General features: G+C 41.7%; 2 protein-coding genes across 2 annotated transcripts; both read right to left on the minus strand.

Annotated features, from left to right (window-relative positions):
• Positions 1 to 501: 501 nt before the first annotated feature.
• LOC117246307 (uncharacterized) lies at positions 502 to 1999 on the minus strand. The gene is made up of 3 exons (XM_078164871.1): positions 1911 to 1999; positions 1700 to 1799; positions 502 to 1475 (listed from the first exon to the last, which is right to left on the minus strand). The coding sequence occupies exons 2-3, from the start codon at positions 1794 to 1796 to the stop codon at positions 760 to 762; spliced, it is 813 nt and encodes a 270-aa protein (XP_078020997.1). The 5' UTR covers positions 1797 to 1799; positions 1911 to 1999; the 3' UTR covers positions 502 to 759.
• An 11425-nt stretch (positions 2000 to 13424) lies between these two features.
• On the minus strand, positions 13425 to 14760 carry LOC117250864 (uncharacterized). The gene is made up of 3 exons (XM_078164354.1): positions 14658 to 14760; positions 14447 to 14546; positions 13425 to 14222 (listed from the first exon to the last, which is right to left on the minus strand). The coding sequence occupies exons 2-3, from the start codon at positions 14541 to 14543 to the stop codon at positions 13693 to 13695; spliced, it is 627 nt and encodes a 208-aa protein (XP_078020480.1). The 5' UTR covers positions 14544 to 14546; positions 14658 to 14760; the 3' UTR covers positions 13425 to 13692.
• Positions 14761 to 17482: the final 2722 nt, after the last annotated feature.

A 17482-nucleotide genomic window follows, 5' to 3' on the forward strand; every position in this document is an offset into this window, starting at 1 on the left:
TATGACTATGAGTATGTTTTTTCACTCCAGCGCCAGACCCAGCATATTTGGTTCCTACAGGCTCATTTTTACTCCTTTCGTATACAAAAATAGATACATCCATTTCAAATGTTAATGTCCTGCCCTTTTTACTTTTTACTATATTACCAATTCATTCTGTTCCACTTTCATTAAAATTTTTTGTTGTCTGCTACAGTCATGTCTCGCTTGAACTACACCACACTGCCTCCAAGATCTTCGGTGGCACTGCTCTGTTCTATCTGTATCCATAAACCCACGGGAAATGTACACAGAGTACAGACAGAAGGCTCCCTGTGTCTTCCCAATTGTGGCTAAGGTTGAGCATAAATGAGCCCATGGTTTGATTTCAGCATTTTTTTTTGGATTCAAAATACAGTAAAGATACAGAAATAGGAGTTTTGAAATTAATTAATTAATTTTACAGGTACACACACACACACAACCACACACACACAGAAAAAAAGTACAAAAATTCAGATATTGAAAACTGAGACAAACCTTTTTATTTTATTTTACAAGCTTTTACATCAACATCACCTGTCAACTTTATCTGTCCCCGAAGGACAACTGGTTTAACACACACAGTGCAACAAAATGTAATACCATTATTGTAAGACAGTGGTACCTGTAGATCAGGTGTGAAGTTGGAGAGCTGCAGAGATAGAACACGTACACATGTATATATACAAAAAATAAAATTTTTTAAACAATTTTTGAGGGATCTCACGTCTTAGCTTATTAAGCACTTGCGGCCACCTCAGCTACATCGGCATCGTCAACGGAGTCTGCGTCATCATCAGTGTCACTGTCTCCTAGCTCAGCTACATCAACGTCATCGTCGGAGTCTGCGTCATCGTCAGAGTCGCTGTCTGCTGCTGCAGCTACGTCGGCATCATCGTCGGAGTCTGAGTCATCGTCAGAGTCGCTGTCTGCTGCTGCAGCTACATCAGCATCGTCGTCGGAGTCTGCATCATCGTCAGAGTCGCTGTCTGCTGCTGCAGCTACGTCGGCATCGTCGTCGGAGTCTGCATCATCGTCGCTGTCTGCTGCTACAGCTACGTCAGCATCCTCGTCGGAGTCTGCATCATCGTCAGAGTCACTGGCCACTGCCACAGCTACGTCAGCTTCCTCGTCAGAGTCTCCATCATCATCAGTGTCACTGGCCGCCGCCAGATCATCTGCGTCAGCGGAGGTCATGTTGCTTGCCACCTCATCTGCATCAGCGGAGGTCATCATGCTGGCCACATCATCTTCGTCCAAGCTGCTCAACACGTCATCTGTGTCAGCGGAGGTCATGTTGCTTGCCACCTCATCTGCATCAGCGTCGTTCATGTTGCTCACAGCCAGGTCCTGAATGTCAGAGTCGGACATCGCATCGTCGTCAGTGACGTCTTTGAGCGCCTTGTCTATTGCAGGGCCGTTCTTGGCAATAGCATCGTCCAGAGCCTTTTCATCTTTAGAAGAAATTGCATCCATAAATAAAAGACAGTTAGTCAAACTGTTGTCTGTAAAGAACTTGGCAAGTTCTGTAATTGTTTTAAAAAATGCACAAGACATTGACTTCCTAACATACATACAGTGTTATGGCATTGCATCAATACATGAGACATCTGGTGCACATATCACACTACTTCAACTATTATGACAACTATCACATTACATTAGTTCATCTAGTTACCTGGGTCTACTGCAGCAGCCTTTTTGGCTGGTGCTGCTGGTGCTGCAGTGATCACAGCCACCAAAGCAAAGGCCAGCACCAAAATTTGGATCTTCATTTTCTGAAAAAAATCATAAAAACTTACATAAATACTATCAAACGGACTGTGAGCATTTAAGTAACTGACTCTGTTGGGTTTGTGAACAGAGTGAAATAAAGGTACTGGACTCACCTTCAGTTTGCAGTTGCTCTCAGGTCCAAATGACTTCAACTCGAAACAGGAGTATTCTGACTGTCTGACCAATGCACCTCAAATTTATACCCCTTTGACCAAAGTATGTTTGTTTACAGTAAGTACAGCATCCAATGAAAAGTTTCCAGGGTTTGATGGTCTTTGACAAACAATGCCCGAAGGCTAATGATGTAATGCAAAGAGACACTGTGACATCAAGGATCAAGTGAACGCTTGTATCACTTTTATTTGCTAATGTTAGATACTGATCAGGTGTACAGTATGTTTAGAAGTTGCTCAGTGAAATAATTGGGAGTTATTTGTACAGCTGTGGTTTTGATATTTGTTTATTTCTAAACATAGTTAACTTACAATGACACAAAGCATTACTGTATTCATATTTCCCTGATATATTCTCAACTATATAAAAAATGAGTATGGCACATTTCAAATCACACAATAATTAAATAAGTCTGGAAAGTCTTTTTCAGGAAAAATAATCTGATCATAAGAACAAAGAGCCTCTGAAACTGTGAAACCACAAAAGTGACCTGACTTTTAGATGCTCAAAAACTTTTTTGTTGTTTCTTTAAACGGTCAATCTAATTTGGCTAATATCCTGAGGCTCAGGTAAGTTTGCTAATTAACTGACCAACTCAGCAAACAGCTGGTTTTAAACAAGGGTGGGGAAACTGCAGGGTGCTCCTGGAATCATTTTATTATTTTAATGTTAACAATTGTTTACTGTTCATTCAAAGATCCCCATTATAAACATATAAATGTGCCTCTAGTCTTCCTGGGGTCCTCCACATTGAAATAAAGTACAAACATAAAATAGGAGTACAGACAAATTAAGATCTAAAAACAATCAAAATACCAAACTGATACTCAAATGGAAGAAAATGAGATGTAATTGTAGACTAAACCATAATTCAACAAAGCAGCAGAAAGGAAAAACACTACAAACATAAGTGATAATAAGACAAGCACACTAATCAGGTAAATGTATTTACTTTTTTTATCAAATATATTTTATTGAAAAAAAAAGAGATTTCAGGATGTAGGACATAAACGCAGTGTACATTTTCATTAATGGAGAACAAAACAAAATACAACATAATATCCAACATAAAAACACATACACATCAGGATAGAAAAGAAAACCCCCTAATCACACCCACCCTCCCTCCCTCTCTTCTGCTCAGCATGTAGTATATGATAATACAATGCTGATATTATGCTGATCTGTTCTGTACAACATCTATTGCACGTCTGTCCATCCTGGAAGAGGGATCCCTCCTCAGTTGCTCTTCCTGAGGTTTCTACCGTTTTTTCCCCCATTAAAGGTTTTTTTTTTTTTTTGGGAGTTTTTCCTTATCCACTGTGAGGGTCCTGAGGTCCTATATAAATAAAATTTACTTACTTACTTACTTACTTAAAGACAGAGGGATGTCGTATGCTGTAAAGGCCTGTGAGGCAAATTGTGATTTGTGATATTGGGCTTTATAAATAAAATTGATTGATTGATTGATTGAAATTGAATACAGGTACCAATGGAAAATAATCTTTTATTAAAAGACAAAAAGGTGAAAAATAATGTTGGACAGTCGGCTATATGGAGTATCCACTCTGGGTTGTTTGTTAGGTAATGGACGAGGGGCAGCCAAATCTTGTCAAACTGTGACTCTCTTTTATTCAAAGAAAACCTTATTGTTTCAAGGTGAAGGGTATTTGTCATTTCACTGAGCCACAGCTTAATAGTGGGAACTTCTTTTTTGTTCCAGAAAGTCAGTATTAATTTTTTTGGCTGTAATCAGACCATAGGAAAGAAGTTGCTGTTGTGATTTTTTAAATACTGGTATAGAATCTGTAGTTCCCAATATAATAAAGACAGGATCAGATTCAATGTGGGTATTAAAAATGTCAGAGAAAGCTTTAAAAAATTTTGCCCAGAATTTCTCTAACTTGGGACAGGAAATGAAACTATGGACATGGTTTGCTTCAGCTATGTTACATTGATCACATTGTGGGGAGCTGTCTGAAAACAGCCTGTGAAGCTTTAATTTTGTGTAATGGAGTTTGTGGAGAACCCGAAACTGAATGAGGCAGTGCCTAGAGTTGATAGAGCAAGTATTGATCTGTTCAAGGCTCTCTTCCCAGACTCCTTCAGAGATCTGCATCCCCAGCTCATCTTCCCATGCAGTTTTATTTGCTGACATAGAGGGGGGTTTGACAGATTGTAGTGAGTTATAAAAGTGTGACACCTTTCTATCAGGACCTGCGTTTTGAAGAAGGCACCTATCTAGAAGCGAGGGTGAGGCACTTATATAAGAAGAAAGGTAGGTGCGCACATAGTCTCTAATTTGCATAAACCTGAAATGAATACTCCAAGGGAGTTTATACTTTTCTCGCAACTGAGAAAATGAGGCAAAGGTTCCGTTCAGGTAAAGGTCACCGATTGTAAGAATACCCAAATCCCTCCATTGTGAGAATACATTATCAAGTTGGGATGGCGGGAATGAAGGGTTCCCAGCAATGGGGAGTAGGAAGGAGGGCTGACTGATCCCGAAATGCGTCTTAATTTGCCTCCAAGTTCTGATCATACTGTGTATAGTGACACTTCCACTGTAGATAGATTTATCTAAAGCCACTGGAGACAGGATCATTGCACTCAGACTATATGGGCAGCATTGCACCCGCTCCAATTGCAGCCAGCGAGGGGGGTCAGCTGAATTATCCACCCACCTCGAAATAATGTTTATATTAGAGGCCCAATAGTAGAGACAGAAATCGGGGAGAGCAAGCCCACCATCTCGTTTTGGTTTGCAGAGGTGAGCTTTTTTAATTCTGTGACTTTTATAGTCCCCAATAAAAGAGAAGATAATAGAATCTAATTTCTTAAAGAATGATTTGGGCAAAAACAAGGGGAGGCATTGGAAAAGGTACAGCAACTGGGGGAGAAATATCATTTTAATGGTGTTAATCCTGCCAATCAGTGATATAGGGAGTGATCTCCAAAATTGATTGATTAGCTCGGAGTTTGGCCACAAGAGGGGGGTAGGTAGTTGGCTTGAAAAAGAGAGGGAAATTCTTTAGTGATTTGAATCCCAAGATAGGTGAATGTCTAAGACGAAATCTTAAATGGTAAATGTTGTATCAGGCCAACAGACATTAACTCACTCTTGGTCCAGTTAATCCTGTAACCAGAGAAGGATCCAAACAAGTTAATTTTATCCAAAACAGTGGGAAGACTTAATTGAGGCTTGGTAATAAACAGGAGAACGTCATCTGCATATAGGGAAATCTTATCAGGTGTGTATGTAACATTGGAGGCATAGATATTTGGATCAGTGCAAATAGACTCCATGAGGGGCTCGATGGCCAGCGCGAACAGGAGGGGTGAGAGGGGACACCCCTGTCTCGTGCCCCTATACAGGCTGAAGTGGGAGGATAGCATTCTGTTAGGTAAAGTTTGATCCAGGCGATAAATTTGTCTCCTAAATTAAATTTGTCCAGCACAGCGAATAAATAAGACCATTCTACCTGGTCAAACGCTTTCTCGGCGTCTAGAGCGCCAATAACGAGGTCGCTGATACTGATACAGCTGGTACTTAGTATGGTACATTATATTAAAAAGGCGTCTGAGGTTGGAGAAGGAGTTTCTGCCAGGGACAAACCCGGTCTGGTCCGAGTGAACCAACGTACTCATATATCTGTTAAGTCTGTTTGCCAAAACTTTACCTAATATTTTCTGGTCCACACTGAGTAAAGAAATAGGTCTGTATCCTCCAACCTCCTCTGGGTCCTTACCCTGTTTTGGAATGAGTGTTATGACAGCGAGTCTCACTCAATGTTTGAGGCAGAGACCCATTTTCGAGGGCTTGAGAGTACATTTTAAGCATATAAGGTCTAAGTATGTCCGTAAATGTTTTGTACAGCTCACAAGGGAGACCATCAGGTCCTGGGGTTTTGCCTCCTTTTAAAGTTTTAATTGTTTGTTTTAGCTCTTCCATGGTATAAATGTATTTACTTAACAAAACATTTATTCAAATTTGAACTTTACATTGTTACTATTTCAGGAAATAATAATAATTTAAAAAAAAAAACTTCACAGATAGGCAAACAAACATACAAATTACAAATTATTGCAACTTAAATCCACATAAAGAGTCTCAAAAAAATTAATAAGCTCTTAAACGCTTAATAGCTCTCTCTTGGCGTATACTCCTGTCTTTTGTGGCACTCACTCTATTTTCTGCAGCGCTTACTCTTTCATCCAGCTTCTCCACTTTCTTCTTCATCTCACCCACAGATGTTTCCAGCCTGTTGAGGGACAATTTCGTGTCCCGCAAAGAGTCACTATTCTCCTGTCAGACTGTCCTCAACTCTGCTAGCATCTCCAACTCCCCGCTTTTGGAGCTGGGTGGAGCAAGCTACACCTTAGGAGCTTAAGGTTGCTGGTTTGGACAAATAAAATCAAAAGCAGCAAAGAAACAAAAGAAAACACCAAGGCCACAGCGACGAACTGCCAGGACACTCGATGGTGTACACAGGCCCGCCGTTGATGAACCCGGGGGTGGTGGGGGTCTGGAGGCAGGGATCAAAGAACTCTCCTTAGCAGGTTTAAGGCGGGCCACATGGAATGTTGGGTGGATCCTCATGGACCTGGGAAGCTGAAGACGCACTGCCAAAGGATTAACCATCTTGGAAACAGAAAAGGGACCCACGAACCTCAGAGCCAGCTTAATGGGGTCCATCTGAATGTTGTTAGCAGAGACAACAAAACCGAGGAAGGAGACTGTGGGAACATGAAACTCACATTTCTCTGCTTTGACGAAGAGTTGATGATCGAGGAGATGCTGCAGGACCTGGCCAACATGCTGAATGTGGGTCTGCTCATCCGGGGAGAAGATGAGAATGTCATCCAACTAGACAAAAACTGGTTGAGCATGTCCCAAAGGACATCATTAACTAAGGCTTGGAAGACAGCTGGAGCATTTGTGAGACCAAAGGGTATAACAAGGTACCACTGGCAGTGTTAAATGCTGTTCTCCACGTGTCCCCCTCCTTAACCTCACCACGTGATAAGCATTTCTAAGATCCAATTTGGTGAAGATCTTAGCATCTTTCAACAGTTCAAAGGCAGAGGAAATGAGAGGGAGAGGGTACTTGTTCTTAATTGTGATGTAATTCAAACCTCTGTAGGCGATACAGGGACGAAGAGTCTTGTCTTTCTTCTCCACTAAGAAAAAGCCTGCCCCGCTGGAGATGCTGGAGATGAAGATGGTCTGATGATCCCAGCAGCAAGGGAAGAGTCGATGTACTTCTGCGTGGCCTCCCTCTCAGGGACAGAGAGAGAGTACAACCACCTTTGGGAGGTGATGTACCAGGGAGAAGGTCTATGCAGCAGTCATAAGTCTGGTGTGGAGGCAGGGAGGTGGCACGAGCCTTGTTGAAAACTTCCTTGAGGTCAAGGTAACAGGAGGGAACACAGGACAAGTCCGAGAACTCAGAATCAACAGATGTAGAAGTAGGAGAAGGCTCAGGAACCTCTGTTGACCCTGAAACCTCAGGGGATGGTGGAACTGGAGCATCCGAAACTCAGGAGGAGGAACAGAAGAGCAGCAGGTTAGTAAACACTAACAAGACTCTGTGCAAGAGGTGACCATCCAGAGCGCTGGCTTCCAAAGGCTTGGGGAGGGGAACTTTCTTGAGCCAGAGTCTCTTGGCTAATCTCTAGTCCATCTGAAGGAAGGAGGATGCACAACTCCAATATTTCCAATCATGATGGGTGCAAGTTGCAGAGAGATCCCAAAGAAACTAGTAGGCAACAGCACTCACAAAAGACTACAGTCAAAATCTATGTTTTAATAGGGCAACACACGGCCAAGCAAAATGACAGACGCGTTTCAGCCTAAGCTTCTTCAGTGTGTATATATATGTATATATATATATATATATATATATATATATATATATATATATATGTATATATATGTGTATACTGAATCATGAATAACCCCTACCGTTGAAATGATCACATATCTCATGAGCTTGTTCATTAAAAGTATTATCAGAGCTGCAGATTCTCTTTGCTCTCAGCAGCACTTTTCTTCAAACCTGGAAGATGATAACTAGTATAATGTAAAAGAGTATCTGTAGGTTTTCTGAAAACACTGGCGCTGAGAGGATCTGTTTTTTCCACAAGAACATCGAGAAAAGAAACAGAATCTTGACTATATTCAAGTGTGAATTTTATGGTTGGCATACAAGAATTGAGGTATGTGTGAAAGGCTGTTAACTCCTCCATCGTCCCTGAAAATATGCAAAGAATATCATCTATTAATCTGAACCAGCATTTCACCAGAGAAAAATAAGGGTTGCACCTGTAGACATAGTCATCCTCAAATTTGCCCATGAATAAATTGGCATAGCTGGGAGAACATGAACTCCCCATACTGACACCCCGACACTGCAGGTAGAAAGAGTCCTCAAATTTAAAATAATTTTTGGTAAGAACAAGTTTTGTGAGAACTACCAAGAAATCAGTTGTCTTGTGTCAGCTTGTCATTGGCTGCAGCTGCTACACATATGGTTTCTATTGCCTCTCATTACACCTTGCACTGTGACTAGTGCTAAAATTTTACCTATGTATATATAGCATTCAGTGTCTTTGATACACTGAAGAAGACTTAGGCCAAAACGCATCTGTCATTTTGCTTGGCCGTGTGTTGCCCTATTAAAACATAGATTTTGACTGTAGTCTTTTGTGAGTGCTGTTGCTTACGAGTTTCTTTGTAATCTCCAGTCCATAAAACTCTCATCCACAGAATCCACCAGCACTGGATGAGGGAGAGACGGAGAAGGGGTGATGAGCTGGGCCTGAGAGGTCGGGAGGAACATTTAGAGGAAGTTGTTCGGCTCACCAGCACCCTCTTCCACACTGGCGATCCTTGTCTTTTAATGGGCATGAAGACAGGAAATGACCCAGCTGAGAACAGTAGATGCAGCAGCCCTCCTGCAGACAGCGCTCGCGTTCCTCTGGAGTGAGTCTGGCTCTTCCAACCCGCATGGGCTCCTCCAGTGCAGCAGGGGTGTTAATACGGATAGCAAGTGTTATTACGGACTCCAAATCACCTGGTAACTCAAGGGGGTCCAATCTCAATCTTATCAGGTCAGCCAACCCATGGAGGAAGGTATCAAGCAGGGAGGCAGCATTCCAGCCACTTTCCGCTATCAGGGTGCGAAACTTAATGGCGCAGTTCGCGACTCGTCGCTTGCCTTGGTGAAGACCCACCAGTACTTGTGCAGCCTCTCGACCAGGGGTGGTGTGGTCAAAAATCTTGCTCAGCATTTAAGTGAACAGGCTCAAGGAGTTGCAAACAGGGAATCTCTAGCCCATTATGCTGTGGCCCAGGCTTCAGCTGTGCCAGAAATGTAAGTGATGGTAAATGCCACCTTGGAGCGCTCAGAGGTAAATGAGGATCCCTGCAGCTCAAAATGAAGCCCACACTGGACCAGGAAGGATCGGCAGTTACCAGAGCCTCCAGAGAAACACTCAGGCTTGGCTAGGTGAGGGGAAAAAGCAGGAGCGGGGGCCAGAGCTAGTGGAGGAAGCGGTTGTGGAGCAGATACAGGAGCTGAGGCAGTGGCAGGCATAGGAACAGGAGAAGAAGGGATGAGAAACTCAATGTGGCTCACTGGGTGTTGAAGCTGGTTGCTCAGGTGGCTCACGTGACTGCTTATGGAGGCCTGGAAATCCTCATGGTGCTCTTTAAGTTCTCTTACACCTTTATTCACTGCAGTGAGCTGCTCCTTGTGATGGTGGATCTGTTCTCTTGGAGCACGAATGGCAGCATGCACAGGATTAGAGTTGGCTGAGTCCATGGTTTGGTGCCAGTTCGTACTGTTAAAACTGGTGAACCAGGAGAGAATGGACTCAAACGCACGACTCGAGGCAGTTCAGGTAAGTAAATGAGTCTTTACTGGTCGGAAGATAGGTTTGGTATACACAGGACGATCAGTAGAGGCAAACAAATCCAAAGGGACAAGGCAGAGGTAGAGTCAAAAAACAGGCTAAGTAAAAAAAAAACAAGAAAAGAGGCACAGGGAAACAAAGGGCTGGAACATTAGACACACAAGTAGCTAAGACGAACTGGCACAGAGAGAAAACAAGACACACACTAAATACTGTGGTGAAGGGAAGGATAATAAGGCACAGGTGAGGCTAATCAGGGCCGGACACAGATGAAGCCATCAAAACGGAGGGAAAACACTCAGGGGCAGGAAGTGATCTGAAATGAGATGAGATGTGAGTTTCAAAGTAAAACAGGAAACGACATGAATGAATGCATGGATAAAAACACAATAAAAGAAACTTGAGCTGTGACATTGACGGCAACTACATTCATTACTGTAGGTGCAATTAAACCTTTGCAAGTAAAAAGTACTCATACTTATAATACTTAATACATATACATATTCAGCGAGCATAAACATGTAGACAGCAATATTTCATTCTGCTCTGTCCACAGTTCCTCATCACACAGTAAAATGCACAAAAACGCAGATATTGAAACTGAGACAAACCTTTTTATTTCACGTGGTCACAAGCTTTTACAACAATTTCAACTGTCAACTTTATTTGTCCCCAAAAGACAACTGGTTTTACACCATAGAGTGCAATAAAATGTGATCACATTATCATTAAGACAATGCCTCAGGTGGTTTTATTGTACATAGTTTGGTGGTCATGATGATACCAATTAAGGTAGAATAGATACACATGTTAATATATCATACAAAATATACAGTTTAATTTTTTTGTACTTGTAAATGTGTGAAGCACATAAGTTAGGCTGACATGATCCTTACTCAGTAATCTGTGTCTTATGTACTCTTGAGATTAAATGTTACCTTACATTGTATTATAAATAAATGTTGCTCAGACAAGTGCTCATAATGACAACAGAACATTAAATAAATATGTTACAGATGGCTCTGTGTGTATCATGGTCCCATTTAATATACTTGTCCCTGGAGTAATAAACATTAAATAACCTTCAGCGAACATAACATGGTGATCACTGAGAGTGTTTTTGCTATCATTATTACTTATATTTCTTGTCATCTCTGTTTGCTTCTTCTGGGGGGACGGTAGAAACCTCAGGAAGAGCAATTGAGGAGGGATCCCTCTTCCAGGACGGACAGACATGCAATAGATGTCGTACAGAACAGATCAACATGATAAATTAACAGTAATCCGTATGTCACAATGAGACAGAAAGAGAGAGAGAGAGAGCGAGAGAGATGCAGGACAGACGGTAATGACAGTAGCTTACAACAACATTAATGAAAGTAATAATACTATAATTATAATTCTGGCTGTTTTGGTACAATATGTTGAAAGTATATATTAATATCTGTACATGGCTGTTAAAACAAACAACATAAATGCAGGAAAGAAACACTGCACACTGTCTTCAAGCCACAAATTTATTCAACAAGACCAAGTTTCAATCCAGGATGGATCTTAAAACATCAAGCATTTGGACCTGACGAATCTCCTACTTGGACCTAAACTTTGTCCTTTTTGAATACAATTTGTGGTATGTCTGTAGGCATCATTTCACTATTAGGTAACTGAAAAATAAGAGAGGACATTTTGTATACTTGTGAATTACAGACAGGATGTCGTGAGGGATTCTGGTTCTTAGCTTATTAAGCACTCGCCACCATGACAGCTACGTCAGCATCGTCAGCATCAGGACCGTCGCAACCAGACAGGCAAACTAGGCAATTGCCTAGGGCCCCGAGCTGGAAGGGGGCCCCCAGAGACGGCTGACATTGGTCCATATCAATGACAATATGATGGAACCCCGAAAGACACAACACACGCAACAACAACAACACATTGGAATCTCCCCTAATGGGGCCCCCTACTAGCTGCTGCTTGCGAGTGGCTAAGTAGGGTGACCAGACATCCCGCATTGTGCGGGACTGCACAGCATTTCTGTCTCTTTTCACGCGTCACGCAAATTGAGACCATGTCCCGCATGATTGGTTGCCACCCGCTCTAGCATTGTTGGCCACACCTGTGGCACTGTGGTTAGATTTGTTTATATATGCTACAGTGATTTGTTTTCCACAGAGCTCTACAGTGTGAGCATTTTACTCGCATTTGTGACAAAAAATAGTTTTGCGCAAGCAAAACAAATCATTCAGGAGCACGCTGTGTGAGTACAGATTTCAACCAGCAGCAGAAACGAACGGCGAATCCTGCCAGTTGTGGGTTGAATGGGGGTCACAGATGCCGTATTCCTGTCAAATACCGCGTAAGATAGGGGCTTACCGGCGACGGAGAAGTCTGGCTCCAGGTCCAATAATTTCCTCTTTGTTGATTTCATGACTGCCCAGAAATACCTGAACAGGCGAGCCGTGGCAGCACACAGGTACGTGATGTGTCAGAGGAGAAACGAGCCGTTCACATTTCTCTCTTTGTGGCAAGTAACGGCCCACAAACCTCACCACGCTTTAGGGACTGTTCTTTACTTGTGAAGGGACTGTTCTTTACTTGTCAGGGGAGGAGGGTGGCTGGTTGATTTTTATTTTATTTATTTATTTTATTTTGATCCCCCTTATGTTAATCACTTATTGATGCTGTTTTTGAAGTATGAATAAGTCAAGTAATTTATTCCATTGAAATATCATTGATGTATTAGGCCTATAGAAAAGTGATTTGTCTTTTTATAAATGACAAAAGGCACATCTGCCTCATTTTTTCTGTGGTACTACTCAGAACTATGATACTTTCACTGGTGGCCCCCAGAGTGTCTTGAGTCAGAGTCGCTGTCTGCCAGCTCAGCTACGTCAGCATCGTTGTCGGAGACTGCATTTACACGTTTACATGCAGCTTGAGAATATCTTAGCTTGGAAAAAGAAGGAGATGACGAAGCAGCAGTGCAGTACCTCCCGACAAAAACAAAAAACAAACACACCATGGCGACCGAGAAGCAGAAAACACACTTCTGGACGGATGAGTAAACTACATTCATGCTCCGACAGCTGAAGGAGCTAAACATTTTGAAGTTCATGGACGGTAGGAAAATGCAAAACGCGGATTTATTTAAGTTTCTGAGCAAGGACTAGAAATAGTTCAATACGCACTATATTAAAAAGGACACAGCCCTGCCTATCAAGGTGGAGTCAGACGTACTTGGTTAGAAATTAGATTTTGTCTTCTGCACATGTACTCAGACATGACAAGAAGTCCGACTTGACTGATTAACCAAGCTATGAGCTTAGCTCAACTACTGCATGCTCCACCACCTTATATATGTCAGCGGAGGTTATCATGCTGGCCACATCATCTGCATCCGTGTTGCTCAACACCTCATCAGTGTCAGCAGGTGTCATGCTATTCGCCACCTCATCACCACCAGAAAAGTGGTTTGAAATGAATTAATAAATATTACAGGTACATAGACACAGAAAAAAAGCACAAAAATGCAGATATTGAAACTGACACAAACCTTTTATTTCATGTTGTCACAAGCTTTTACATCATTGTCACCTGTCAATTTTATTTGTCCCCGAAGGACAACGGTCCCATTATTGTAAGACAATACCTCAGAGGGCTTTAGTGTACATAGCCTGGCAATCAAGATGATACCTGTTTTACTGGAGAGCTGCAGAAATAGAACACATACACATGTATATATATCGTACAAAATACACAATTTTTTTTTTAACGATTTTTGAGGGATTCTGATTTCTTAGCTTATCAAGCACTTGCAGCCACTTCGGTTGCGTCAGCATCATCGTTGGAGTCTGCGTCATCGTCGGAGTCTGCGTCATCGTCAGAGTCTGCGTCGTCATCGTCAGAGTCTGCATCAGCGTCAGAGTCTGCGTCAGCAGAGTCTGCGTCAGAGTCAGAGTCTGCGTCATCGTCAGTGTCGTTGTCTGCTGCTACAGCTACGTCAGCATCATCATCAGAGTCTGCGTCATCATCAGCGTCGCTTGCCGCAACCAGATCATCTGCGTCAGCAGAGGTCATGTTGCTTGCCACCTCATCTGCGTCAGCGGAGGTCATCATGCTGGCCACATCATCTTCGTCCAAGCTGCTCAACACGTCATCTGTGTCAGCGGAGGTCATGTTGCTTGCCACCTCATCTGCATCAGCATTGTTCATGTTGCTCAGAATCAGGTCCAGAATGTCAGAGTCGGACATTGCATCATCGAGAGTGACGTCTTTGAGCGCCTTGTCTATTGCAGGGCCGTTCTTGGCAATAGCATCGTCCAGAGCCTTTTCATCTTTAGAAGTAATTGCATCCATAAATAAAAGAAAGTTAGTCAAAGTGTTGTCTGTAAAGAACTTGACAAGTTTTGTAATTGTTTTAAAAATTGCACAAGACACTGACTTCCTAACATGCATGCAGAGTTATGGCGTTGCATCAATACATAAGACATCTGGTGCACATATCACACTACTTGAAATATTATGACAACTATGACATCACATTAAATCATCTAGTTACCTGGGTCTACTGCAGCAGCCTTTTTGGCTGGTGCTGCTGGTGCTGCAGTGATCACAGCCACCAAAGCAAAGGCCAGCACCAAAATTTGGATCTTCATTTTCTGAAAGAAATCATAAAAACTTACATAAATACTGTCAAACAGACTGTGAGCATTTAAGTAACTGACTCTGTTGGGTTTGTGAACGGAGTGAAATAAATGTACTGGACTCACCTTCAGTTTGCAGTTGCTCTCAGGTCCAAATGACTTCAACTCGAAACAGGAGTATTCTGACTGTCTGACCGATGCACCTCAAACTTATACCCCTTTGACCAAAGTATGTTTGTTTACAGTAAGTACAGCATCCAATGAAAAGTTTCCAGGGTTTGATGGTCTATAACAAACAATGCCTGAAGGCTAATGATGTAATGCAAAGACACACTGTGACATCAAGGATCAAGTGAACACTTGTATCACTTTTATTTGCTAATGTTGAATATTGATCAGGTGTACAGTATGCTTGGAAGTCCTTGGGAGTCTTTTGTGGGAAAAATAAAATGATCATAAGAACAAAAAGCCTCTAAAACTCTGAAACCACAAAATTGACTTGACTTTTAGATGCTCAAAAACTTTTTCGTCGATTTTTTAAACTCTCACTCTAAATTGGCTAATATCCTGAGGCTCAGGTAAGTTTGCTAATTAACTGACCAACTCAGCAAACAACTGGTTTTAAACAAGGGTGGGGAAACTGCAGGGTGCTCCTGGAATCCTTTTTCTCTTTTAATGCTAACAATTGTTTACTGTTCATTCAAAGATGCCCATTATAAACATATGAATATGCCTCTAGTCTTCCTGGGGTCCTCCACATTGAAATAAAGTACAAACATAAAATAGTACAGACAAATTAAGATCTTAAAATAATCAAAATACCAAACTGATACTCAAATGATATAAAATGAGATGTAATTGTAGACTAAACCATGATTCAACAAAGCAGCAGAAAGGAAAGACACTACAAACATACGTGATAATATAACAAGTACACTAATCAGATAAATGTATTTATTTAACAAAACATTTATTTAAATTTGAATTTTACATTCCTACTATGTCAGGAAATAATAATTAAGTTTTGGCCAAATTCACAATTAAATCAGCACAGCACCCTATGACTCCGTAATCTAAATTATTTAATGACAGGAGCCCATAGGATCAGCTAGCATTAGCTGCTTTGTGCCGGCCTTAATTTTGTCATGTTTTCCTGATTTGGCGTCTTTCTTGTTCATTTTCTGACTCAAGCTTATTGTAGTCAAGAGTTTGTCATGCAGTCTAGTGTTCATTTGTCGACTACATCTCTGCTTTAGGCTACTTTAGTTCAGGGTCTGGTGGAGCTGGGTGTTCAAGCATCTTTCTTGGTCATGACATAGCCAGAAGTCCAACAGATACATTTATAGAAGAATGAGGATATAAAAATAAGTACATAAAATAGGGCTGTGTGCTTATCTTATGGCAAGATATTTCTTTGTAAGCATTGTAATGGTAATTTTTTCTTTCATGGTAGATTTTATATCAATAGGCAGAGAGTTCGAGATTGCTACTGTATGGACCTGTATATAAAGGTAGATTCAAGAAAAATCATTCTTGGCCCCGGGAGCATTATTTGTTTTAGGCTGTACCTCTCTCCTAACCCAGAAGGGCAGGGTTCGAACTATGTGGGAGCCAGTGGGAGCTGAACTCCCATAAAGAGGGCATTAGCTCCCATGAAAGCTGTAAAACCATACATCTGTGGGGGTCTCTAACAAAACATTAACAACCACTATTTTATTACAAATTATGTATTTTTCAATGTAATGAGTATTATTTACGTTAGCGAGATAAATAACTTGTTATGTTTTCCAAAAGAACAACGATATTCTCCCGTGAATGACAGGCCTTTGGCTGCAATTACATACACCCAGTGGGTGAGGAGCTCACAAGCTACACCTTCAGAGCTTAAGGTTGCTGGTTTGGGCAAATAAAATCAAAAGCAGCAAAGAAGCAAAACAAAAAACCAAGGCAGCAGCTCACTTGCTACAAAACAAAAGCATAATTAATCTTATGCAAGTACTCCCCATGACAACGCAAGACAAGCGAACAAAACGCAAAGAATATAAATCACTGGCTATCCAGCAAACCTCTGTCTGGCTTTCCCCCCAGTTACTTGTTTGTAACTTTTTGGGAAGCTTGACAGCACACATAAAATTATACATACAATATATAGTAATAATACATTATTTAATCACAGTATGAAATACGCAGCAGTGGTACCATGTTTGCAATGTCGCCTTATAGCAAGAAGGTTCTGGTTTTGAATCAACCAGCCAAAGCCCTTCAGTATGGAGTTTGATGTTCCCCCTTTTAAGCGTAGGTTTTCTCCGGGTTCTCCATTTCCTCCTACAATCCAATGACATGTAGGCTAGGTAAATGGTGGCTCTAAATTGCCAGCAGGTGTGAATGTGAGCCTGAATGGTTTTCTGTCTCTTTTCCAGCTCGCTGGTCGGTTTGAATCCACCAGTCGGCCGGAGCCCTTCTGTATGGAGTTCGATGTTCTCCTTTTTTCAGCGTGGGTTTTCTGTGGGTTCTCCGTCTCCTCCCACAATCCAGTGACATGCAGGCTAGGCTAATGGTGACTAAATTGTCAGTAGGTGTGAATGTGAGCGTGAATGGTTTCTGTCTCTGTGTGTTAGCCCCTGTGACAGTCTGGTGACCTGCCCAGGCTGTACCTCACTTAGCCCCCCGCAACCCTGTACTAGGATAAGTGGTTATGAAACATGAATAAATGAATGAGTACAAAATACATAATGAACCCTCCCCCGAATATAAACATGTCTGTACCACAGAGCAGTAATCAGTCAGCACACACCGCTACCTCAGGGTAGGAAACCTCCCAGACACTGAACTCTCCTATCAACAGATTGTATTATTTTATGTTTCAGCAAGACCACTAAAGATGCCACAACACTGTCATGCATCCAATAGTTTCCTTACAACACAGCAAGAGGATCTATGCTTACAATCAG

The sequence above is a fragment of the Epinephelus lanceolatus genome, chromosome 22 (assembly GCF_041903045.1).
Source record: "Epinephelus lanceolatus isolate andai-2023 chromosome 22, ASM4190304v1, whole genome shotgun sequence".
Classification (NCBI taxonomy): Eukaryota; Metazoa; Chordata; class Actinopteri; order Perciformes; family Serranidae; genus Epinephelus; species Epinephelus lanceolatus.

What these genes read in the sequence shown, in the direction of transcription:
- LOC117246307 (XM_078164871.1), bottom strand. Translation starts at nt 1,796, where the DNA reads ATGAAGATCCAAATTTTGGTGCTGGCCTTTGCTTTGGTGGCTGTGATC. An exon ending in GGCTGCTGCAGTAGACCCAG is followed by an intron (nt 1,476 to 1,699) that starts GTAACTAGATGA and finishes TTTCTTCTAAAG; the next exon opens with ATGAAAAGGCTCTGGACGAT.
- LOC117250864 (XM_078164354.1), bottom strand. Translation starts at nt 14,543, where the DNA reads ATGAAGATCCAAATTTTGGTGCTGGCCTTTGCTTTGGTGGCTGTGATC. An exon ending in GGCTGCTGCAGTAGACCCAG is followed by an intron (nt 14,223 to 14,446) that starts GTAACTAGATGA and finishes TTACTTCTAAAG; the next exon opens with ATGAAAAGGCTCTGGACGAT.